The 24,676-nt window shown below is 33.5% G+C and overlaps 4 protein-coding genes and 2 long non-coding RNA genes across 7 annotated transcripts; 5 read left to right on the forward strand and 1 right to left on the reverse strand.

The window, feature by feature from the left end:
* The first annotated feature begins 1,000 nt into the window (after positions 1 to 1,000).
* On the forward strand, positions 1,001 to 9,591 carry LOC124453800 (reticulocyte-binding protein homolog 2b-like). The gene is made up of 7 exons (XM_047004637.1): positions 1,001 to 1,241; positions 7,914 to 7,972; positions 8,112 to 8,238; positions 8,701 to 8,947; positions 9,024 to 9,067; positions 9,138 to 9,230; positions 9,340 to 9,591. Exons 4-7 carry the CDS (start codon positions 8,719 to 8,721, stop codon positions 9,574 to 9,576), a joined length of 603 nt encoding a protein of 200 aa, XP_046860593.1. The 5' UTR covers positions 1,001 to 1,241; positions 7,914 to 7,972; positions 8,112 to 8,238; positions 8,701 to 8,718; the 3' UTR covers positions 9,577 to 9,591.
* LOC124453801 lies at positions 1,642 to 4,246 on the forward strand. 2 transcript variants are annotated; one of them, XM_047004639.1, is made up of 3 exons: positions 1,642 to 1,991; positions 2,065 to 2,385; positions 4,074 to 4,161. In XM_047004639.1, exons 1-3 carry the CDS (start codon positions 1,923 to 1,925, stop codon positions 4,080 to 4,082), a joined length of 399 nt encoding a protein of 132 aa, XP_046860595.1. In that variant the 5' UTR covers positions 1,642 to 1,922; the 3' UTR covers positions 4,083 to 4,161. The 2 variants fall into 2 exon arrangements, with proteins under 2 accessions (XP_046860595.1, XP_046860594.1); XM_047004638.1 differs by having other exon boundaries at positions 1,818 to 1,991; positions 4,078 to 4,246.
* On the forward strand, positions 5,934 to 7,444 carry LOC124453802. Its single transcript, XM_047004640.1, has 4 exons — positions 5,934 to 6,721; positions 6,786 to 6,948; positions 7,017 to 7,150; positions 7,230 to 7,444. The coding sequence occupies exons 1-4, from the start codon at positions 6,704 to 6,706 to the stop codon at positions 7,308 to 7,310; spliced, it is 396 nt and encodes a 131-aa protein (XP_046860596.1). The 5' UTR covers positions 5,934 to 6,703; the 3' UTR covers positions 7,311 to 7,444.
* Positions 9,592 to 14,106: 4,515 nt separating the features above from the next.
* Positions 14,107 to 14,683, forward strand: LOC124453803. Its single transcript, XR_006951195.1, has 2 exons — positions 14,107 to 14,217; positions 14,519 to 14,683. It is a non-coding gene; the product is annotated as an uncharacterized LOC124453803 (long non-coding RNA).
* A 1,782-nt stretch (positions 14,684 to 16,465) lies between these two features.
* Positions 16,466 to 20,703, forward strand: LOC124453882 (E3 ubiquitin-protein ligase MARCHF1-like). The gene is given in 4 exon segments (XM_047004720.1): positions 16,466 to 16,799; positions 19,185 to 19,485; positions 19,488 to 19,579; positions 19,805 to 20,703. Coding segments are annotated over 4 exon segments (771 nt in total). The 5' UTR covers positions 16,466 to 16,742; the 3' UTR covers positions 20,126 to 20,703.
* Positions 16,845 to 22,143, reverse strand: LOC124453883. Its single transcript, XR_006951251.1, has 3 exons — positions 22,066 to 22,143; positions 18,679 to 18,723; positions 16,845 to 17,083 (listed from the first exon to the last, which is right to left on the reverse strand). It is a non-coding gene; the product is annotated as an uncharacterized LOC124453883 (long non-coding RNA).
* Between the last annotated feature and the right edge of the window lie 2,533 nt (positions 22,144 to 24,676).

Below are 24,676 nucleotides of genomic sequence, written 5' to 3' on the forward strand. Positions count from 1 at the left end.
TCAACATTACAAGCAAACTCGTTTCTAGGAGACATCTAGCATCATATCCGAAAACTGAAACTCATTAAAAAATAATTGTCAGAATTCTGCATGTCTTAAAAAAATCAGAGACGAAATTTGTACTTCTGTATAAATGATACGAGGAAAAAAGAATTATGTAAATTTTATATAATTAGAAATATTTTATTCGAAAGATTTAGAAACACTGAAACAGGAAGACAATGAAGATAGAAAACGAAACAAAATATACTTTTTTTCAAATCCTAAATATCTATTACAGCATTTTTACATTACTTACGCCACAGCTTTGAAATTTCTGGAGAGTTGATCTTACTCAGCAAAAATGATTTGTGGTAAAAAATCGGTAATTACCACAAAAATATCATAATCAATCGCACAAAAAGATCTGGTCAACTAAGTCAAAAGATGCATGTGATAGTTATTGGAGGTGAGAAATATTTTTGAAAATATTTAATGAAACGTACCATACAAGTCCTGCTCGATTTTCCTGCTCTGACGCTTTGGAGATTTGGGTTTTCCCCTGACAAAATAGGTATTTGAAAGTTTTGATTGGTTTGACTACCGTTCAAGGTCAATCCCTGATGAGTCATAAAAGTGAAGGCATCGTCTAATTATAATTTTCTACAGTCTGTGCCGCGGTATATAACCGCACGTAACTCACAAGTTCCCTTTGCTTTAAGGGCTGTGTTTCACATTGAAAGATACATTTCTCTGTGCTACAAGCGTAAGCCTTTGGGAATTTTTGTAGAGGTGATTGATTAATGAGTGTAAATTTATATTTGCAGAGTATAAAATTGCAGACATTTTAACAGAAACCTTTTGATATCATCTTAACAGTGTAAAGTATGTCGATTGTTAAAGATTTAAACGTAGATGATTTGAAGCGTGTGATAACTATGCAACATCGTGAACTTATGGTTAAGAATGAACGTTTGAAAGGTGTACAAGATTTGACTCGCATTTGCAGTGAATTGGAAGAACGCGCTCACTGGCAAACAAAAGCAGAGAACTTGGAGACGGGTCTCAGCAAGGCAGAGGCAAGGATTGCGTATTTGCAAAAAAAACTAGGCATTGGACCACAATCGGCGTTTAAAATCGATGTCGTAAACCCTGGCATATCGAAGAAGGATTTCAACAGAATTACTCAGGAGAATATGAAATTAAGGGAAGCACTGGATCACATTGTCGCCACAGGTCTGGGTGGCGATAAAATTGCTTTAGTAAGTTAGTTATGTCTTCAAATACTGACTATTGATTTGGAATTTTAAAAAATTGCTTTAATCTAGCTATAGTTCGCTTATTTCTAAGTATGCTGTGAATGTTCCAGAGAATACATCGTATGATACCGAGAAATTTAACTATAAAGAACAGCTTTCCTTGGTTGAAAATATCGTTAAAATTTAAAATATTCTGTTGGGATTCCCCGTTCCCATGATGCATTTTGTTACTTTCACTATCAAAGATTCAGAGGTTATTTCCCTTTTTTTTCCTGTCTTACCGGTTCCAATATTGTACATTTCCTCATTAGGGTGTATTCTTGTTATAACAATAATTCCTGTAGGTCAGCATATTATCAAGCATTGTTCTATTGTTGTTAAGGAAATGCAACCAACTCCTTAGCTTTTTCGCACCATTACAAGGAGGGGGAGGGGGACACAACTTTTCTGCCCACGTCTTGTTACACTGCACACTCTTGAGTTTAGAAAATCTCGTTCCTTATGCAGCAATATTAAACCTTGGAAATATGCAATATATGATTGGATAAGAATGCTAATTGAGAGCTGTACATATGTTTATTCACCCCTAACCCCAATTAGCATTTTAGCTTTGCCCCTGTACATGGTCGAAAAAATGGGCACCTATGGCACCTTGAAAGGGCTTACAATGCATTTGTAAGGTCTATGTTAAGAATAAATATTTTATGGTTAAGACTTACTACAGCAATCATGGAGCACCAAAATGTTTGCAAGGTTGGTCATTGTTGCAGCATTTGGTTTATATGGTTAACTAGATTTTAGTTTGTATCTTCATTCGTGCTAACAGAAAAACAAAGAATTATATGAAATGGTGATTCGACTTCAAGACGTAATAAGTCAGCTGAATTACCAAATCAATGAATTACAGTCAATACTGAATGGCAAGGACAATGAACTAATGATAAAAGTTAATGATCTCCTAACGGAAAAGATTCGAATAGAAAGGTCAATGAATGCCAAGCAATATTTTGCCGAAAAACTATTAAAAGATAATGAACGTCTCAAAGGTTTAGGTAAGAAAATTGCCTCGCGCGAACTTGATGATGATGATGATGTTATTGATGGGAAAGAAGATGTTAGGAATGTGACTCATGAAGAAGAAAAAAGGGTGAGTTATGTCTTTGCTTTTTACCAATTTCATTTTGATTGTGGACTTTGCAAGTAAAAAAATGTGTCCATTTTCCGTTTTTTCAACATCATAAACTTCATGTACAACGCAGTATGTGGACTACATGCACGTATCTTTTAAAACACCACTTAAACTTCATGTGCAACGCAGTATGTGGACTACATGCACGTATCTTTTAAAACACCACTTAAACTTCATGTACAGGCAGTGTATGGACTACATGCGTATCTTTAAAACTACCACTTAAACTTCATGTACAGCGCAGTGTGGACTACATGCACATATCTTTTAAACACCATGACTTCATAGAACGCAGTATGTAGACTACATGCACGTATCTTTTAAAACACCAAACTTCATGTTCAAAACCAGTATGTGGACTACATGCACGTATCTTTTAAAACACCATACTTCGTGTGCAAGCGTATGTGGACTACATGCACGTATCTTTTAAACACCACTTAAACTTCATGTACAACGCAGTATGTGGACTACATGCACGTATCTTTTAAAACCACTTAAACTTCATGTACAACGCAGTATGTGGACTACATGTACGTATCTTTTAAACACCACTTAAACTTCATGTACAATGCAGTATGTGCACTACATGCACGTATCTTTTAAAACACCACTTAAACTTCATGTACAATGCTGTATGTGGACTACATGTACGTATCTTTTAAACACCACTTAAACTTCATGTACAATGCAGTATGTGCACTACATGCACGTATCTTTTAAACACCACTTAAACTTCATGTACAACGCAGTATGTGGACTACATGTACGTATCTTTTAAACACCACTTACACTTCATGTACAACGCAGTATGTGGACTACATGCACGTATCTTTTAAACACCACTTAAACTTCATGTACAATGCAGTATGTGGACTACATGCACGTATCTTTTAAACAACACTTAAACTTCATGTACAATGCAGTATGTGGACTACATGCACGTATCTTTTTGAACACCATATCTTTGTTTTGCTTCTGTTTTTTTCTTCAACATGAAATTAGTTACCATTTCATGTTCATCACCATACCCTTGGTTCTGAGAAATCACCATGCCCTTGGTTCTGAGAAATAACCATGCCCTTGGTTCTGAGAAATAACCATGCCCTTGGTTCGGAGAAATAACCATACCCTTGGTTCTGAGAAATAACCATGATCTTGGTTCTGAGAAATAACGATGCCCTTGGTTCTGAGAAATAACCATGCCCTTGTTTCGGAGAAATAACCATGCCTTTGGTTCTGAGAAATAACCATGCCCTTGGTTCTGAGAAATAACCATGCCCTTGGTTCTGAAAATTCACCATACCTTTGGTTCTAAGAAACCACTATACCATTGGTTCTTAAAATTCACCATATCCTTTGTTCTAAGAAAGCACCATACCTTTTGGTTCTAAGAAACCACTATACCATTGGTTCTGAAAATTCACCATATCTTTTGTTCTAAGAAAGCACCGTACCTTTTGGTTCTTAGAAATCACCGTACCCTTTTGGTTGTGGAAAATGTTTTAATTTATGGTGTTAAAAAAAACGGAACCGAACAAATGTTTGAATAGCGGCAAAATACAAATTCATCGTTGGTATTTTGAAAAAATGTTAATTGTGTTTTGATGGCATTCTATTCATGTCTTTATTAAATTATCGCATAGGTAGGTTGACGAAGATGTTCTCAATGCAAGAGTGGAAAAAATGACAAGAGAAATTCGCGAAAAAGATGAGCTCATTCGAAGTCGTGACCATAAAATTGTGGAAATTGAAACGAAATTACAAGATTCGTTAAAAAAGAGTGAAGCATCTTGAAGAAAGAATTGAAAAAACAAATGAAAGAAAGGAGAAAAGTGAAGAAGAACTGAATAATGTATCTAAGCGATGTGTGATTTACAGAAAAATGCACTGGTTTCTTTAATCAAGTCGTCAGCAAATTCTAAACAGCAAGAATCAGAGGAAGAGATATCATCATTAAAACGAAAGATCGAAAGTCAGCGTGTTCAAGAGCAGGATAATGAAGCAATGTTGATCATGATGCGAGATTCAGTAAGCTAATATTTATTTATGTGTAAACAAGTAAAAACAAACTGTTTTGTTTATATCGACTTGTAAAAAATTGTTTTCTTACATGAACAGGACTAATAACATGCCGTTATTCCACCTTTTAAAGGTTAAGAACCACGAGCATGATTCCGTCGTGAAAACGAGGAAAAATACAATTGAGGAAAAAGAATGAGACGCTGCAGAAAGAGAATGAAATTTTGAAGAGAGAAATCAATCTCATATGACACTGCTCGTCGCTTTGAAAGAGAAGTAAGAAATAAGAATTTGTCATGCCTTTCGAACTTAATTATTGCTGAAAATTTTAAGTGATGTGTTAAGAGAACATTTATGGCCAAATCATAAGATGCTTAAAAGGGACAAAAAATCCGTATATACATACACACACAAATAAATAAATTTTCCCGTACTCCTTGCTGCATTAACTAACATTTGCAATATTAGTACTATTTTTGCTTTATATAAGAATTTGTTTAAAGCTCTAAATTGTTATTTCATTTCAGACCGAAAAAGTGAACAGCCTTTTGCAAGAAGAACGCATGAGACCTAAGGTGATTTTAACAATTTGAGCCAACAATTTAAAAATGTCAATTGACATTTTGGAATCTAAAAATAAGCATATGAAATAAATCAATTTTGAAATTTTTATTTCTTTACTTCAGCCTACAGCTAGCTTCCCAACTGCCTTCGGATTACCGTTAGGAGCTGGGATGAATTCATTTCAGGTAAGCATGATTTCACTTTATTTATGCAAGGCATGTGAAGTTTTCTTTTGTTTCAAACACAACCATCATATGCATTGTTGCTCGATGTAATGCTGCTTCCTTCAACATGCAACGTTATTTCTTATACTTAGAACCTCACATCTCCAGGGATCGTTGTTGCAGATAGCGCTAGAAATGAATCTAACAACTTACGACATGTTGGCAATTCGCCGACAGCAGATTCTTCTTCGACACTTATTGAATGTCCTTATTGTTCTCCACATTATCCATATCATCTTATTGAAAGTCACGTACAAGATTGTATGGAAGATTCATTATATTCAAACGATTAACCCCGGCTTATCTTAAAACATGTGTACACGTATTGGCAACTATATTGGTTACAGAATGGTTACAGAAGCTGGTCTTATAGTGGGAATGTGTATATTGGGGAGTTTAAATGTGGTGAAATTTGTGGTATTGGTGTTATGACCTATGGTAATGGTGAAAAATATGAAGGTGGATGGAAAGATGACAAAAGACATGGTATAATATCGCTCAAATATTATATTATATTATATTATATTATATTATATTATATTATATTTACCTCAATATCATTGCTTCATTTTTTGCTGCCTAGGAGAAGGTGAGCTTTTTGAAGCAAATGGAGATATTTACAAAGGATCAATTTATCAACATAAGAAACATGGTAAAGACCATCAAATTTACAGGTTAACAATTCATGTTTTACTTTATAAACTATCAAATTTATAATTATTGGAAATAGCAACCTGTCATAGCAACATGCATGTTTACTGCTGCAATTCCTGCAAACCTTCTTATGTCTACAGACACATAAAAATACTCCTGGGTTCAAATCATTTACTTTATATCTTAGCAATGGTGATAGTAAAGTATGAAGGAATGTGGATTTCTGGAAGCCCTGCTGGCAAATATATTGTATGCAATAAATGTATGCAATTTTGTAATGAACATTGAGAAAAAATAGTAAATTTTCTACATCTTCTATATACTAATGAAAATTTAGATGAAGGTCGACTTCTTCAAGTTACTGCTGGAGTGAAAATATCAAATAAACGATCAGAAGGAAAGTTTAGTGATGAAGAGATTATCACCACTCCATTGTATGTTTTGCTTGTTTGTCTTTTTATTTTCATACTTGTTTCCAGGTCTCCACTCTTCTAGAACACTTTTATTATACTTAGTGATTTTAAAGCAGAGTCTTATTCACTGACAGAAATGTTGCCAGATAGTGAATCTTTTGTTAATGGCAAGATAGAAGAAGTAACCCTCACCATGGAAACCGAAGACAAAAATGTAGAAATTGTACAAAGATTTTGCTATTACAGTTGATAAATTTTCTCTTTTATAATATCTTAGTATACCAATTTACAATAGATTGACATTAGGAGATACATCTAAGAATAATTCCAGTCCTTCAGCATCAGCTGTAAGTCATTTAACCCAAGAAAGTGTGCTACAACACTCCTCACTTGCAGATTATGGTGTTTCACCAGAAGGTATGTATAAGGACATGCTACATTTGTCTTTGTTTTGACTTTGACAAATTCATGTACATTGTAGGTATATCCAGTACATCACATGGCTATATATTTCCAAGTGTCAATACACTACGTACAATTAACGGTCGCGCAACGTTTACAAATCTTTTTCTACCTCCTATTAATCCAAGTTATTCTTCAATTACTGAAGACAACCCAGACGGTCATGCAAGTCAACCTCAAAAGTATGTTAAATTGTAAGTACTTGTTCTCATATTCATTGAGGTATCATAATGTTGTTATTAACTAACAGATGGAAACGAGTCATTAAGAAAGGAAGTGCCCAGAATAGTACAACAGATGTGTCAGATTATAAAGAAGGGAAGCGTAGAAAAGGGAAGAAAGACGAAAAACTTAATGATGATAAATGGAAATACTGTAAACCTGGTAATTCTAACAATTTTCAAGTTTGAGATTGACGTTCTTTCTTGTATATTTATATTCTGTTTCCTGTTTATTGATGCAGGTGATTACGTTATTATCATTCAAGAAATTACTAATCCTCCATTTTTTGGCACAACTCTACAACCAGCTTAGTGTCACGTAAAAGTTACTTCAAAGCAGAAGAGAGCAAAAAGCAAAATGGACAAAAAATAAATATTTTTTATTCGTGTGCATTATATTTTGAGGACGTTAAAAAAAATGTATATATTTTACAATGTGCAGTTTAGCTGCTTTAAATGTTTGCGATTTAATTGTTTTGATATGAGCTTTATGAAAAGCATTCGCCGATTCCAAGTGTGGCCAATTTTCCAATTTTACTCGCGCAATCATACCTTGCAATAATTTTTTCATCCATCTTGGGAATTGTTGCCCTAGTTCGTACGCAGTTCGTTTTTGTGTTCTCTTGTCTTCACTGAAAATCGTTTTGTTTTGACAAGAGGACATTTCCTCTTCTTCGAAATCATCGAAAACACTTCCAGGATCACTTGGGGTTATTTTATTGATCTTAAATATTGAAAGATATTTCTTTTTTGGATTGAGAACGAGGACCGTGCCTGGGGTGATTTTACCAAAAGTTTGAACATTCATTACTTCATTGCACCATGCTATATAGCGAGGAATTGATAACCATCCCATTTTAAAAATGCTTTCACTAAAATCAAACGCAATATATAATTATAATTGCTTGTGTACACATTGTTTACAGGATCAAAAAATCTTACCGACGAAAAGGCTGAATGATATTCGCAAAAGTTTTCGCAATTGGTGAGTAAAAAGCCGACTAGGTGTCCTGAGCGACATTGTTGAATAACTTGATTCTGTGTGACAGAGTTCAACTCAATTAACCCCAAAACTTCTTCAGTCTTTAGCGAGTCTTTTTTCTTATCTTCTTTTTCGCTGTTAGAAAGGATATCGTCAAATGCGTTATAAATGTCGGTAGAAATGAATAATGATAAGAGCTCACGAAAGAAATGGAAAGATGACGCTGATGAAAATAACCATAAGAGCGGTCATCACTAAAGAAATCTTAGGTAAATGACTAGACCTGTGATAAAAATAAAGATATTATAAAAATAACGAAATTAAACTTTGACAAAGAAAAGAGAACAATTGATGATAGGCTACCAATTAATATAATGAATTAACATACTTTTGAGGTTGACTTGCATGACCGTCTGGGAAAATATATGACCGTCTGGGTTATTTTTTAATGAGAAAACACTTATGAAACTCAAGAAAGATTTGACAAAAACACAAAAATCGCTTGGGGAAAGCGAAAGATTTCGGGCTCAAACTGAGGAGAATTTTCAAAAATTAAGAAAAATATTGAATTGTGATGCTATGACAAATTCAGATGTTGTATTAAACATACAAGAAATGTACGTCACACAAGATGAAGTTGCAAAAAATGCTGATGATGTAAATGAAATTATTTTATTTTTTAAAGTGTTCGTTCATTAGTGTGACAAAACACATTTTTTTGCTTTAAATAGCTAAGTAGAGCATTGAATATGGAGAAAAATTTACGGAAGAACTTGGAAGATTCAAAATCTGATCTTTTGAATCGTGTAACAGAAATGGAGAAAATTGTAGAAAGAGAAAATCATGGAATGAAAATGTTGTCTGGTGATTGTATGAAATTAAAAAGAGAGTTGCTCGAGACAAGTTCAAGATATGATAAAGAGTATCAAACAAGAATAAAGTTGGAGACTTATGTAGATAAATTGAGGAATGATACAGGTTATATAATAGAAATTTCTGTAATACATAAACTTTCCTTTTTGTTATGGAAATAAGATATTGCTTCTTTGCTCAGAGGATATGGAATCCAAACTTTTGGCTATTTCAAATGACAAACAGGTACACTCTTTGCTTAGAATATTTTGTCTTGAACTATTTAGTCTTACGGAGTTTAAATATTTGATTTCAGACGTTACAGTTGACCTTGATGATGTTGAAACATGAGAACAAAGAGTTAAAACAGAAAGAGGAGTTCACACAACAATCAAACAACACACTTAAGGTATAGCATCATTTCATTTATTTTCCTCGTTATTTCCATTGCATAATAAATGAAATCCACTTATAATAAATTTGAATTGATCATGTCATCATTTTTTCATAATTAATAGGATGCCAACCTTGAATTAGAGAAACGATTTAAAGAAATGATAGAGACTCAAAGGAAGTTGGAAGATGATAATAAGATCTTGGTACCCAAGCATTGTGATTATGTTGAACAACAAGAGAAAGCATTTGCTGCCAAACTGCAGGAACAAGATAAAATACTGGATGAGGCAAAAGAAAGCACTTTACAGGAATTAAGAAAAGAGAAACAAGAATTACTTGAGAAAGAAAAAGAAATGTAAAAATGAGTATAGTTTCGTAAAATAAATATTGTTTTATTTTAATCATATTTTAATGAAAAACAAATTATACACAGTGTCATTCTACAAAAAGATCGAGATACAAAACAAGTTTTACTGGATGAAAAGGTTAGTTTATTGCTATGTTTTATTTTATTTAATGACACGTTTTTCAATGATGATTTTTTCAATAATGTTTTAAAGGATAAAAAATTGTCCAACATCAAAGAAGTGTTGGAGAAGTTAACAAATGATTGTGAAAATATGATTGAAGAAAATGATAAAGTTTTAATGGAAGTAAGTTTGACATATCATCTACAATAACAATATTTAACTCTTTGACTTTATTTCATTTCATGTGGTTTCTTTTTAGATCAAACGTGACTTGGATAAATTTGAATCCTTAAAATTCTGTTGAGAATGAATCCTTAAATCATCAAAACAAAAAACTATCTGATCAATGTGAGATATTGAAAGTTCGTGCGTGCAAGCAATAACAGCGATGGCTGCTAATTCAAATATTTCATAAGAAAATGAGAAATTTTTTTGACAGATAACAAAGTACACAAAGCAGGTGTTGATCAAAGGAGCTGTAGTTATGGAACCGAACCTGTTTGTTAAAATCATACCTTTAGCTTGGGAACTTTAACTCTTTAGCTTGGGAACTTCGTGGGAACTTCTGAGTCCTCTTGAAGAACTTGTATCCACTGCAGGTAAATAATGCATATGTATATGATAACCTTTCTTGGCGCACGATAACTTTCTTAGCTATATTTAAACCTGTATTGCGGTATATGCACAACTCCGGAGGGTACTAAGTTGAAAAATTGCAAAATTTCATCTTTCCTAAGATGTCAAGAACTATTTAGTGAAAACCATACTCAATTATTGTACTTAAATTTTTGTCGTCTTTATTCGTGCACTGTCGTCAAGCCAAAAAATGTGACGTTTCCTTGTGCATTGTTCATTTCTACACATGAAAACTGACTGTACAGAATCCATTTCTGTACAGTCAGTTGGATTAGGATATGAAAGGACAAATCTTAGGGCCAATACTTAGAAATGATAATCCACAACTATTGCTGCATGCTTTTACTTCAATAATTCAATATTGCTCTTTTTAAATTAATCAAATGACAAAGATAGAAAGACGACGAAGATTCTATGGTCCTATTGCAAATCATAATAATCATTAAAGTGACTGAGGACAATACTTCTCGCTAACCACGAGAAGACTTTCCTATACCATTATGTGTTAGATATCATAATTTTCAACATCAACACGGATGCAGAACATTTGACTTGAAAAAAGCTGCACACTGAAAGTAAGGAAGAACTTGTGCATTAGTTTTCATGCCTTTATTTTGATTTTGTAAATAATCATATTGTTTGCTTTGACAGACAATAACTGTTTTCAAAGACTTTTAAATTCACGAACTCTCAGAATTTGATTTCCTCAGTCCTCACCATTTGCCACCTTTAACGCACGAAGTGGCACATGTGAAGCTACTTATCAGGGCCGCGCAGCAGGTGTAGCTAGGATGCTTATGCCCCTCCCCTCCCCGCCTTTTTTGCTGCGCAAATGTTGAAATACAGTTTTCACTTAAAAAATAAAAGATGTTTACTGTGTTTGCCCAGGCTTATGCAAACCGAGGAGACCTTTGAGAGGAGATCTTTGAGAGGAGACCTTTGAGGGAACTTGAGAGCAGATCAGTGCAAGCCCGAGACCGAAGGTCGAGTGTTGTTCATGCTCGAGAGTCCTCACAAACGTCTCCGAGTTTTGAATAAGTCAGTGCAAACACGAAAAACATCTTTTATTTTTTTTATAAAATAACAATAATGCATAAAAGACAGACATTTTAATTTTTCCTCTAAAATGTATTCATGATCGATTTGCAAATTCTCTTTGACTGATTGTTTTGATCGATTTGATTGGTTGAGCTCAGATGTGTTTTGCCAACATAGCTCTAGACCAATTCAAATACAATTTCAAATTTTTTATGCTGTCTCTTCGGAGAAAATCTGATGAGAAGGTCGGGTAATTGTTTTATCACAACAGGAATGAATTATGTAAATAACAATTCTGCTTTAGCCAATTAAATTCATTGTACCACGTGATGTAAGCCGTCCATGCCTTCCCTACATTCTCTTCATAAGCCTCCTCTAAAAAATTATCAGCCTCGAAGAAGGAAGAAAGAAATTCACATTGATTTTTCGTCAAAATTCAACAATATTATGAAAGTTTGAGTTAGCATAAGCAACAAAAACATTTCCAGTCATTCAAATGGCAACCGATCTGCATATATCAAACTCCAACGAGCCCATACATTCGCAACTTGACACTGCGACCACAGCAATGCAAGCTGTTTCAAAGTCAACTTCTTTGGTAGAGATAACTGAAACTACACACGGTAGGTCTTAAGTATTGAAGGTACAGATCACGAACTTCTATGATCTTCGAAGACTGATTCAAATCTTCCGGTTGCACCCAGTCTTCAAAACGAAAAACATATCTTATGCTTTCCCCCAGTCCTTTGTAATAAAGAGTTTTCATTAATATCATTGCCCCAGTCCTTTCTTCAAAATGAACCACTTTGTGATAGCGATGTGGCGCCAAACCCAAGCTTTTCTATAGTTGTGCGTGCGTAGAATATATTGTTTGAATGAGCCATATAAGATATTCTATAGTTCATGTTCAATTTAATGCATTGAATGTGAAGTTGACAATATGGCGCATTCATTTATGGCCAAAAAGCACTGTGTATTTTGTACTTGCCACGCTCCCATCTGATTATTGCAAAATGCAATATTTACGAAAATATCGATACATTTTCCCTGTTAGAAAATTTTTACTTCTTTAGTGATATTTGCGTTTACATCAACAAATATTTTACATGTGCCATCGCAAAGGCTTGATTGAAACTTTACATTGACAGGATGATGAGTGATCAAATATTTTAAGGTGATATTTTTGGTTTTGGGTTTTGTTAGTAAATGGAACACAAGAAACAGGCAATGATGAAGAGGTTGCAACTGCATCTACTAGTGATATACAGACAGCTGAACATATGCAAGGACAACAATAAGCTTACTTAGAACCAATTCTTGTTGCCATGGAACTTGGACAAGAAATTTTGGAAAGCAATGATAATAATGACGGTGATATGGTCAGTAACAGATTAATTTTATTTGTGCTATGTGTTCTAAAGAATAGATCAAAAGATTCCCCTCTAAATAACTTGAAGAAATTTTTTTTTTATATTTTACAACTTGTCTATTGGTCATTTAGCATCTTCCTGATATGAATGGGTTTTCAATGAGTCTATTGCAGCACCCTTTTGTCTAGTAAGTGCAATTGTAGACTGTGTATGTGCACTTATTAGGTTGGTGAGCATGAAAATGAAGCTACAGCTGTTGAAACTAACACATCAGAAAATACCATTCCAACAGATGGTGATGGTTCTACCCCTAGTATGGTTACTATAACACACGAGCAGTTGTCAAACCTTTTTGCCAACTCTAACTCTGGTAGTACTGCAGGTAATGTTATAGTGACCTCATTACCTGATGGTAATTGCCCGCAAGGCAGTTTATCAATAGCTACCATCTTACAAGATGTTGCCTCTGGTATTCAATCAGCATCAACTGGAGTAGGCTCTACGACTATACAAGCTGATAATAATGGTGGTTCCTACTATCTGGTCACCCAAGGGGGTACTATACCAATAGTCATGCAATCAGGCAGTGCAGTAGTCAATAACCTGAACTTGGTCAATACAGCTTCAGGTGATACATTTGTTCTTAATCAGGATTCTTTACCAGAGGGAGTATTTTCAACCTCTGTGCAATCAGACTCTGTAGGTAAGTCAAATTTATGGGTATTCACTACCTTTGCTTGATCACAATTGAAATTTGTGATAAATTACCAACTGTGTGTTTAAAAGTATATTGTTATTACTTATTAGGATAAAAACTATTTTTATCATTTCTTAATAAACATAATTTTTAGCATTGTATTCAGTATTCTTTAACAAAAATTTTTAGAATTAAATTCTGTTTGCTTCTGGTAGCTGGTCAACCATTGTTGTATATGATCTATTTTCTTAGATAATTCAGAGAAAGTTGTAAATACCACTGGACAAGATCTAAATGAAGCAAATGATGAATTAACCACTGCAGCTGCTGCTGTTGAAGGGCATAAAGAAGAGTTGCAAGAAGCCATAACCACTGCGCCAAGTGAGAGATTAATTAAAATAATTTTATTGTGTATAGTATAATATATCCCCAAAACATTTTAGCTTTGATACATGCTGCTGCTTATTCACATTTTTCTTTGTATTCAAGTTCCAGTGGTAAATCAATCATCTGGAAAACGTCGTCTCAGTAATGGTCCTCGTGTTTGTAATCAATGTAATAAAGCATTTAAATATCCATCAGACTTAAAGAAACATCTGCAGATACATACTGGTAAAATATATGTTTGTGGTGAAGTGACGTCATTTTCTATTTGCTCATTTCTTTGTATTCAATATCCAGACGTGAAAAGTTCAAATGTGAAGAGTGCAATCGATTTTTTCGTCGTTATCACCAGCTTGTTGTTCATCAGCGTATTCACACAGGAGAAAAACCTTATGTTTGTAAACAGTAAGTAATTCTGGCATGCCTTTCTTTTGTAAAATCTTTTTGGGTTTGCAAGCTTTGAATTTTTCATAAGAAGTATTACGTTCCATTTATTTCGACAATCCTTATCCAGTCCTCAAAATACAATTCTTATCCTGAAGATAATATTCAATTTTTTCAAAGTTATCCAATTCCTACGAAAACAACCATTTCAAATACATATCACTCTTCCAGTCAGTAACAATGAACGCGTGATTTCACTTGTTTTGAAAAACTTGTATGTGTTAAAAATCGTTAAAGAGTCTTATTTTATTTCTTTTCACAGTTGTGGCACGGCGTTCCGTCATGATTCAACTCTAACCATGCACATTCGAACAAGGCACGAGCACAAACGACCGTTTCGATGCGAATTTTGCGATCACACTTTTGGTCGACTTTCACATTTACGTAAACACGTGAAGAAAGTGTGCGGTCCTAACAAAAACCAAAAGCAGGCCAATACCATTACTCAATGCAAGTATTGCGAAGAGATCTTTCCAAATAAGATTGATCTTCGAAAACATACGGCTACCTGTGAAAAAAAAGAATCCAAACCAAAGGATCCCAGTCAAGTCACCTTACATGTCTGCAATATATGCAACAAAGATTTTGCTAGTCCTTATAACGTCCGACGACATCAGATAACGCATAGTGACGAAAGGCCTTACATTTGTGAATTCTGCAGAAAATGTTTCAAAGAAAAATCTTCGTTGACTAAACACATGAAACGTGTTCACAAGTGTAAAACAGATGATTCTACCCTTGTGAATTGATGGTGAGCATTACTAGTGATGATCAGCAGTTTGAAGTCGTGTCTGTGCCAGCAAATGATGAAAACATCTTAGCCAGTGCTAATGCTGTAGACACCAGTAATGAAAACGTCAATAGAGAAAGCACAGTTGATCATTCGGCACTAGTTCATGTTGCCACAAGTGTAATGGTTGAAGAACTGTTGCATAGTGACCAAAACATGGCAAGTGATCCTACAGCAACCTCCCAGACATCTTCACAAACTCCTGTGTACATGGCTGAGACATGTAAGGAGGATGCCCATCAACTTGTGGCCGAAGATAATGTTGCGTGTCTAACCGATTCTGACATTAATCCTGGTGATGGTTTATTACAAGACTCAACAAATGATTCAACCGAGGAGACTGCCATGGCTGTAGACGATAATCATACCACTGGATATAATGAACATCACCAACTTTCAAAGTTAGATTCCACTTCTGTTCATTTACAGCCCATTGAGTTAAACAACGATGATGACAATTCTTGCGTTATTCCATCTGTTGTTGCTTGTGATGAGCAGCGTAAAGATTAAATATCTTTAACTGAACTAAACTTCATACTACTTTCAACCATGTCGGCAACTGGTTTTTCTCGTGTTTTTCTATGAGATGTATAATTAAGCATTTGTCCTGTGAACTAATGTTAAATGTAGCTAGTATCAAAAAGTTGACTATCACAGCTTTTTTAAGACTTCTAAATGTCAAAGACACGACAAGATATTCGGGTTTAATGAACGAGTGTGGCACACGTTGGTTTGTTTAGTTTAAAGCTATTTTCTGTTGTGAAAAAAAGAACCACTTTAGCTTGGTAAAACGTATTTTGGTCAAATTATATCAATTGTATGATTTTTGTTGAGCAAATTTGAAAATGTCTTCATTCCGCTATCGGAATGAACGTGATGTTATTGTGTACAAAATATTGAAAGGAGAATAGCGGTTACTGCCCTGATATTGTGTATGAAATACTAAATACATGATTCTTTCAAAGAAAATTTGAAGTTATTAAGACATTGCTACTGAAACTTTCCTTTCTTTTCCATGTTTAGTGACAGTGCTCGTTGACTACTCAAATTCAAACAGATTGCTCCAGACGGTTGTTGTTATTCGCTATTTCAAATGTTAAACATTTTTGAATTCACCGATTTTTCTACTTTCCTCGAGCAGAAAAGCTCGTTATCGACAAGCATACGAATGCACCTTAACTAACTTACTATTGTTTGTTGATGTTATAACTAAGAGATGAGTTTTATTTGACGTATGCACGTATTTACTTATAAATATGCCTAATTTAAAAAATAAAAAAACGTCTTCCTGTAGCTATCTTGGCTTGACTTAAGAAAAACGAAATATAATGCGTAAGCATAACTATGTGTCACATGGTCTATAATGGCCTTATCATTGTGTTTACTGTCATTTGATTGGCTCATGAGCAGATGTGCTGTCTTTGTGTCACCTCCAAGGCACAAGAGACAATTTGCTATTAATGGTGGACGGCATCGTTTTTAAATATCTGTATATTTGACCGCTGAAAATATGTTTTATGTTGCGGAATATCTGTTTCAGTTTTACTTGTCATTTTATCTTGACTAGTTGCTAGTTACACCGAAGGGTTTAGCACATCGCAGCCTGAACGGAAACTGAAACTGAGCGAGCTTTGAAGAAATACATAAACAATTTTTTTTGCGTACACTTAATACATATTTCGACCTCCTGAAGAAAATGCCTGTCCGCTCTGTTCACGTTGAATCTGCCGATGAGAAAGATATTGTTGAACAGGTTTGTGTTGTTTTTTAATGTCGTTCCGAAAAGTGAAAACGTCAAATTTCACACGGAATTCATATATGTCATTGAAACAAGGCAAAGTAGCGATACCATATACAAATTTAAAGAATATTTTTAAACACTAGTTCTCCAAATTTACCGTTATTATTCATATCTTCTTAATCGTTGTGCTATAGCCTTGAACGATTTACAATAGATTTTTAAATTCTACCTCTGGCCCTCGTCGTATTTTATTCTATCACGCATTTTCTCCTTTATTGACATGTTTTAGAAAAGACCTATGGTAAAGATATAAGGAAAATGTCAACCGGATAATTTATTGTTTTCCCGTAAAGCATCGTTTTAAACTATAATTTTCAAGTTGATAAAACGGAAGTACGTTGATTGTTCGCCATTTTAATGTTTTCATATATAAGCGTGCAATTTTTTAAAACTTTTGTCTTCAATGATTTTTTGCTGTAAATATGCTCTTTTAAAAGTTAATAGTAACGAAAGGCTTCAATTTTATGTTGAAATCGTTTTGTAAAAGTTTATGAGTAACTACACTCATATTTCAGTTCAACAATAGTATCGACGGGCGGCCATTGAAAACCTCCCCTATATATGGACAATATATATATATATATATGTTGGTGTCAAAGGTACCCATATTTTGCTATCGCCCCCAAACCGCTTTAAGCCCTCTTCCGTCCGTTTAGGAACGTTTAACACATTTTGTAGATCATCTGTTTTATGAACTGTTTTCTTACGTAAATATTCAAAATATTCTTGTTTTTTTTTGTCACTTATGCCATTTGATAAAATCCAGCTTTTAAAACACTTCTTGTGGCGGGACATATGGAACAGACGATTTGATCACCAAAATACTCAATGTCTAAACAAAGTTTATAATGTGGACTATTAGAATTGAGAATGATGTTACATTTATTGTATAATGTATGGTTGACAGTCCATCATCTAAACTACCAAAAAAAAACAATTTTCATCAAATTTTCCTTTCCAACAAAAACTAGAGTCAATTGTACTGCTTTAATATGTCGCTCCCTTATCATCTTCATATATAAAGGAAAAAGAGTTGTTGGGAAATGAAATGGTTTACTCCTGGGGTTTTTTGTGATTCCCAGCACATGCACCTGTTAAATTATTAACAAACTAGAAGTCGCCATTTTTTGTAATTGTTTATGATGCAGTTTTAATAATTCATAAATCTGTTGGTGAATGAAGGCCTTGGATTATATTTCGTTGAACAAAAACAGTGAAAAGTGAAATTCCTGTCCCCCAATGAGAATCTTAAAATTTTAGCAATGGATGATACAGTTAACAAAGAGTATTTTAACAAATTTCTTGTTAAAATTAAAAATAAGTTTTCTACATCTTTCAAGTATTTTTTTGTGATGAAAAACATGTATAACATTTACCCAAACATAATCTGAGGAAAATAGGAAATACAACATGAGAAAATCATTCATGTATATTCATCACAGACATTCTTAGTAAAATATGTGAAAAATGTGAGAATGTGTGAAAGCATGTAAAATATGTGTGATAATAATGTTAATTGCATGCAACGTTTTTTTATGATAAGCTCTTTAAGAGTCTGTTATAGAAAATAATCTACCTGTTTTTGTTTTGTAGTCATAGGTCTATTAAACCTTGCATTGTATTCATAATTATCAAAGTATAATAAAAAGCCCACCTGGTCTCCGATTTTTTAATTAAGTCTTCAATTTATATCTTGATATTTTGTAATCCATGTTTGTACCAATATCAATATATTTTCATGGTTACACCACTGAATTTGATAGACATTATGTTTAAGATGAGCTATAATATCTTAAATATATTTTTTCATTGATAAGTATTTATTCTTTACCTTGAGAGATGACAAACTGTATCAAAGCAGATCTTGGGGCACATACTTGTGTTTCACCAATCAAACATAAATTAAATGTGAAAGAGATGTATTATTTCGTGTATTTTAAATAACTTGCTAATTAATGTTATGTCAAAGTTCACAGATTTGTACTTATGGTACTTGTTGAAATGTTGTAGAAAACGTCAATTTTTCGTGGTCACTCGCATGACAGCACATTTGCCTTTATATTTTTTTTATGAAGTTACCCTTCAGTAGCACAAAAAAACCCTGTACTTACGAATAGTAAACCCTGAGTCTACGTATAGTAACAGAATTACAGTGTAAATGTTACTTGCGTGATGGAAGAACCCCTCATTATCCAAAACATCAAAATTTTGAATGGATGATGTTAAATATATCATCTAATTTTGAATGGATGATGTTAAATATATCATCCAATTTTGAATGGATGATGCTTCATAATGTCAAAGTTTTTAATCTTATCGTTGTCATGTTTTATAAAGGCAAGTGAAGAAGAGGAGTTCTTACCTGCAAGAAACAATGACGAGAAACCACCAGAAGAATTAACTGTACCTTCAGATTCAGCTAGTACTGCCAGTGAAAGTGATAGAATGCATGTCACCAGTTTTCATGAATCAAATAGCTGTCTAACAGACATTAAGCGAAGTGTTTCTTGTATATCGAGCGTATCATCCAATGGAGCGTTTTGTAGAATTTGTCATTGTGAACGAACAGAAAGTAATGATAGTACATTGATCAGACCTTGTCTGTGTTCTGGTACACTGATGTTTGTGCACCAGAGTTGCCTCAAAAGTGGATTAAAAGTTCTGATATCAAAAAGTGTGAATTATGTCAGTATCGGTTTGTCATGGAGGCTAAAGTTAAACCATTCCGAAAGGTAAATAAAACGTCTTCAACCAAAGCTCATAAATGATTTCAAATTTTTTTAATAGACTATTTTTGACGTAGTATGACAAAAAATTTCACGTTTGACTCTGCGAAAGAGTTCGTTTAAAGATAAGCTTCCCAACTTTCCTTCATGTGGGAAAGCATACGTCCTTTCCTGTGTGACGTTTTCCAAAATTTGTTTTAACTCTTATTAAATTATCTCTTTTTTAATCAGTGGCAGTCATTGAAAATGACTCACAGCGAACGAAGAAAGATTCTTTGCTCTGTGTCATTTCATGTTATTGCTATCACGTGCGTTGTTTGGTCTCTGTGGGTTTTAATTGATCGCACTGCTCAAGAAATTCGAAAAGGACATCTTGGTTGGCCATTTTGGACTAAGTTGGTTGTAGTTGCCATAGGCTTTACTGGTGGACTTGTTTTTATGTACGTTCAATGTAAAGTTTACGTACAGTTATGGAAACGACTACGAGCTTTCAACCGTATTATACTTGTGAAGAATGTCACCGAAGAAGAAGACGTAAAGGAGTATGTATAATAACGATTGCACATAAAATCAAGAACTGCACAATGGTTGTATAACATTATCATAAATAAAATGCAAATAAAGTTAACACCAATACAGTTAACGTGATAAGTTAAGTTTAAACGTTAAGTCATAAAGTGCTTTGCTGTTTTAGTTTATATAATAACGTAGTTTTCTTGAATCGATCATTTGTTTGGCCACGAAATATAAAACATGCATGGTTACCTACATATCAAGTATAAAAACTTTGCAACTATGTTCAGTTTGGCTTTTGTGTTATGGAAAATTTATAGAAGAAAAGGTCTTTTGATAAACATTGTGGTGTCTATAACTAGCAGCTCATAATCTTAATTACTTGTTTAAAAGCAACACATAATTCTTTGGTGGATTTTTTTGCATTAAACTGTTATTATTATTTACTTTGTAAAGTTGTGATGAACCATTGAAATATATAACTTTTGAGTAAAATAAGTTCAACTAGATTTGATTTTCATCAAATTATGAGAGTTTTTTGTGTTGTACTATCCTTGTATTAAATTTCCTGCCCTCTACAATCTGTTTTTAAATTGTATAAAAGAGCATTGATAAGATTTGTAGTATTTGTTTTTTTGACCAAAGCCATGTGTTAGCTGATAACTCAGGTGGACATTTTAATAGATATATATCCTGTTTTATATTGCTTTTAGTTTCTATACATAATTGGAAAAAATACATAGAAGTTTCATTCTCCAAAGAAAGAGCTTTCCCATCTCTATAAAATGTACATGATTGACATATTCTCTGTATTATTATTATTTCGTTTCAATCATCTTACGCAATCCGCTGCTATAGCGGAGATGCAACCAAAGATCACGAAGGTAAATACTATAAGTGAAAACCAGTGGCGTAGCTATAGGGGGGAGGCAGGGGAGAAGCGCCCCCCCTGCTCAATTAGCAAAACTATTAAAACGCACACTAAAACATACTTTAAATATTGGAATTCGAGTAAATATATTTTTAGAAAATAAGGGATATCTTTATTTTTTAATTTTCCTTGTTTTAATATTTGAGTTCAAGACTAAAAGCGTGGACAAAGAACCTTGAAAAGACGACATCTACGATTAAAATGACGACTTTCATGAAGTGACAACTTTTTGAAATGACGATACAAATTATACATATGAAGGCTACTGGAGTATTTTAGGCAATAAAACACGGTCTCCGCATCAAAATAAGCGAAATAACATAAGGCCTTTACACAGCTAACGCCTCTAAACAACGGACACTTATCTTTGTCGAAAGCTGTCAGAAATCGATGAAAAGCTCCACTGTATTTAATGTTTCAGTTTTATAAATATCAATGTTTATCAACCTATTTATCGCACTTACAACAAGAATTTGCTTAACTTATTATTCATACTTCATACTTTAGTACAATACGCTCACGACAATTAAAATCTATCCTCGTTGGTGATTAGAACATGCTTAGTTCATCACTGGTATTGTAGATAACATGGTCTTTTTTAGTAGCTACTGTACTGTGTATAGGCTACTTTAAAACACTAAATGAAACAACCTAACCTACTGGCAATAGACAAGCATGGTTTCCGAATATTCTCCTTATCATAGCCACTGCAACCATGCACAAAAAACTTCATTTTTCTAATAGATCTTTTGGAAGGCGATATGGTTTCCGACTAAATAGTCGAGGAACTGTTTGCAAATCAAACAGAACAGAAAAAAAGTGCTGTGACCATAAGTGTTCGGTTATGGTCTAACGCAATTGTTCCTTATAAAATAAGCAATTAACTATGTAAGATAGTAAACATTTCGTCCAAGTCACGTGTTTTTCATGTGCATATAAAAAACCGTGTTAAGATTTATAATATGCATTATACAGTCATTATAATTCATTTTCTTAAGCATTTGAACTAAACGACAAACTTTTTTATCATAAACATGTTTCGACTTACATCAAGTCATTTTCAATATGAGAATGAAGTAAACTTTTCCGATTCAAAGGAATTCTTTTGATCGCGAAGCATAGAGACAGCTGTCCAATTTATTACGTATATAAAACATTTCCAAATCATATACAAAAACAGGCGTCGTCATTTCTTCTCTGTCACGCTTGAATTTGTTTCACTGTTGTAAATTTCATTTTTCAAGTATTTCGTCTACCTCAATTAACGAATTAGAACATCTGTCATAAATGTCAGAGCATTGTTTATGCACAAAATATGCAGATACAAAGTTATGAATAAAAAGAGAAACATCTCTAACATTGTCACAGATATTACGAGTGGCGTAACAAAGTGTTGACGACTTTAATATGCATTTGTCAAAACAAGTTTAAGAAGACAAAAAGCGTGTCAAAAATATATGATTGAAAATTTGCTTACCGCATATACAAGCATCAATTTCGGAGTTCGCTCCGTCACAAATTAATTGAGAATTAATCTGAGCATGCGTAGTCAACTCCACCAATTCTCCAAGTTCATGGTCACGGCAACGACCAATTGTATGTACTACTACCGAGTATGGAGTAATTAGCTAACTCTGTCACAAATTTTCAGATAAAGCATCTGCGCATGAGCAGTCTGTTGACTGACGTTTCGACAACCTTAGCGGTAGTCACCTTCAGAGTCCAAGTTATTTACAATGCTGAGTTTATAATAAGATACATGATACGTGTTAATTAATAAAAGTAAGAGGATAAGGTGTGCTGAAATATTAGTGATAATTACATGGCAAGTATTATATGAGTGTGATAGAGATAAGTTAGAATATTTACAATTGGAAAATGGTGTTAAAGTGTTGAAGTTGTATGTTGAGATCAGGTTTTTGTTTGCGTATGTGTAAGGCTTCTTGCTTTCTTCTAACTTATAACTACCACACTCATATTATACTTGTCATGTAAATATCACTAATATTTCATCACACCTTATCCTCTTACGTACTTTTATTAATTAACACGTATCATGTATCTTATGCAAGAATGTTATATGACTTAATGTAAGTGGAAACATGTTTATGATAAAATTTTTTGTCGTTTATTTCAAATGCTTAATCAAATCTCGTGCTTTTGAGATCATATGGAAATTCATTTTTTATTCAGAAACATTCAGTTTCTACGTGTAAACGTTATATAGGATATAAGTTTTGCTGTAGCTGGTCTTACGTATTGCTCAAAATTTTTCCGACGCTCTGAATCACTCTTTCTAAATGGAGATGAGGATTTCTCTAAAATTTTATTGTGTACTTTCTTACTGCAATCAATTGGACTTTTATCATCGTGTCTTTCCTTTTGCTCATATATGTCCATCAGTTTGTCGATATCAATTTTTAAGTAATCTTCGTCGAATTCTATTTTCTTTTTGTCACTTTTCAAAGATCATTCGATCTTATCTTGTATTTGAATTTATGTACTTTGATACACTGTTTTCTTGATAAGACACCTTTACCTTTCACTTCAGCTACACTTATCAGACCAACATATAAATTGTCTTCACTTTTTCCTTTACGATTACTATTTGTGCCTCTTTTTAATACACCTTTTTTGCAAAGCTTAGAATTATGCGGCAGGAGCGTTCCAGTGGAGAAAAAGTGTTTGGCAATATGTTTTTCACAATAATTCCATGGTTTCCATCCACATTTTGGAGCTGCCTCTAACTTTGATTGGTTATTCCTTGTTTGAAAAAAAATGAATCGATTGAGGATTGGGCAGCTGAAAACCTCAAATAGATAGAAAGGCGTTCATCTTTAACATTTCTGTGGAATTGATTTTGCTGTATCTTACAAATTGTCGTCGAACATGCCACATCTCATCTGCAACTTTCAGAGAAGAAACGCTTTTCTGAGATCTTACATTATTGATAACATTTTAAGAAAAACTAAGTACCACAGTTATTTCCTGATGTTTTTGGATTGTTTAGAAATATCAAAGACGTGTTTTTTAAAGGAGGACAAAAAAAATTTTTCACATATTCTCTTGTTTTCCTGCTTTTTCCTTTTTGATGACTTGATGAAAATCAGATTTTAATTTCAACGCATTTTTAGAAACATTAATTTGGTATTCTTGCAAACGTCCATTGGTTTCAATGCTCGATTTTCTTAAATTTTTTCTTGTATATTTAAGTAGACAGTTCAATGAACAGTTTCATTTCTATAATTCATCCCATTTGACAATTGTACGTATGAAACTTTTTTTCCCATTACTTCTTCATTTCATTTATCAAAGGTAGTAAAATTGAAAAATCTCTGTCTGTCATGAGCTTTCCAAGTATCTGCAGTTTTGAAAAATCATTTCTCATGAATTGCTAGCTCTTGCTGTAGAAAACTTTTCGAAGAACGTTTGTTTTTAGGATTTAATTGTTTCAAGGTGACAATCTTTAAATCAATGCAAGCATTTTTTTATCAATAAACATTTCTGTGCACATGATAAGGTTTGAGATAAAAACATTCATTCATCGGAAGTATGATGTCACCATGATGTAGATAATCCATACTATTCTATGTTTGAACAGCTAAAAATTCCACGAAGAAAAAAAATATTTCAAAATTTTATTCCGTAAACGATACCTT

The sequence above is a fragment of the Xenia sp. Carnegie-2017 genome, unplaced genomic scaffold (assembly GCF_021976095.1).
Source record: "Xenia sp. Carnegie-2017 unplaced genomic scaffold, XeniaSp_v1 HiC_scaffold_26, whole genome shotgun sequence".
NCBI classification, from domain to species: Eukaryota; Metazoa; Cnidaria; class Anthozoa; order Malacalcyonacea; family Xeniidae; genus Xenia; species Xenia sp. Carnegie-2017.

Bases quoted from the DNA above. Each gene is read 5' to 3' on its own strand.
- LOC124453801 (XM_047004638.1), top strand. From the start codon at position 1,923: ATGTTAAGAATAAATATTTTATGGTTAAGACTTACTACAGCAATCATG. The intron at 1,992-2,064 runs GTTGGTCATTGT...TCGTGCTAACAG, and splicing joins AGCACCAAAATGTTTGCAAG to AAAAACAAAGAATTATATGA. The intron at 2,386-4,077 runs GTGAGTTATGTC...TCGCATAGGTAG, and splicing joins CTCATGAAGAAGAAAAAAGG to GTTGACGAAGATGTTCTCAA.
- LOC124453802 (XM_047004640.1), top strand. The intron at 6,949-7,016 runs GTATGTTAAATT...ATTAACTAACAG, and splicing joins CATGCAAGTCAACCTCAAAA to ATGGAAACGAGTCATTAAGA. The intron at 7,151-7,229 runs GTAATTCTAACA...TTATTGATGCAG, and splicing joins ATGGAAATACTGTAAACCTG to GTGATTACGTTATTATCATT.
- LOC124453800 (XM_047004637.1), top strand. From the start codon at position 8,719: ATGGAGAAAAATTTACGGAAGAACTTGGAAGATTCAAAATCTGATCTT. The intron at 9,068-9,137 runs GTACACTCTTTG...ATTTGATTTCAG, and splicing joins CTATTTCAAATGACAAACAG to ACGTTACAGTTGACCTTGAT. The intron at 9,231-9,339 runs GTATAGCATCAT...CATAATTAATAG, and splicing joins AATCAAACAACACACTTAAG to GATGCCAACCTTGAATTAGA.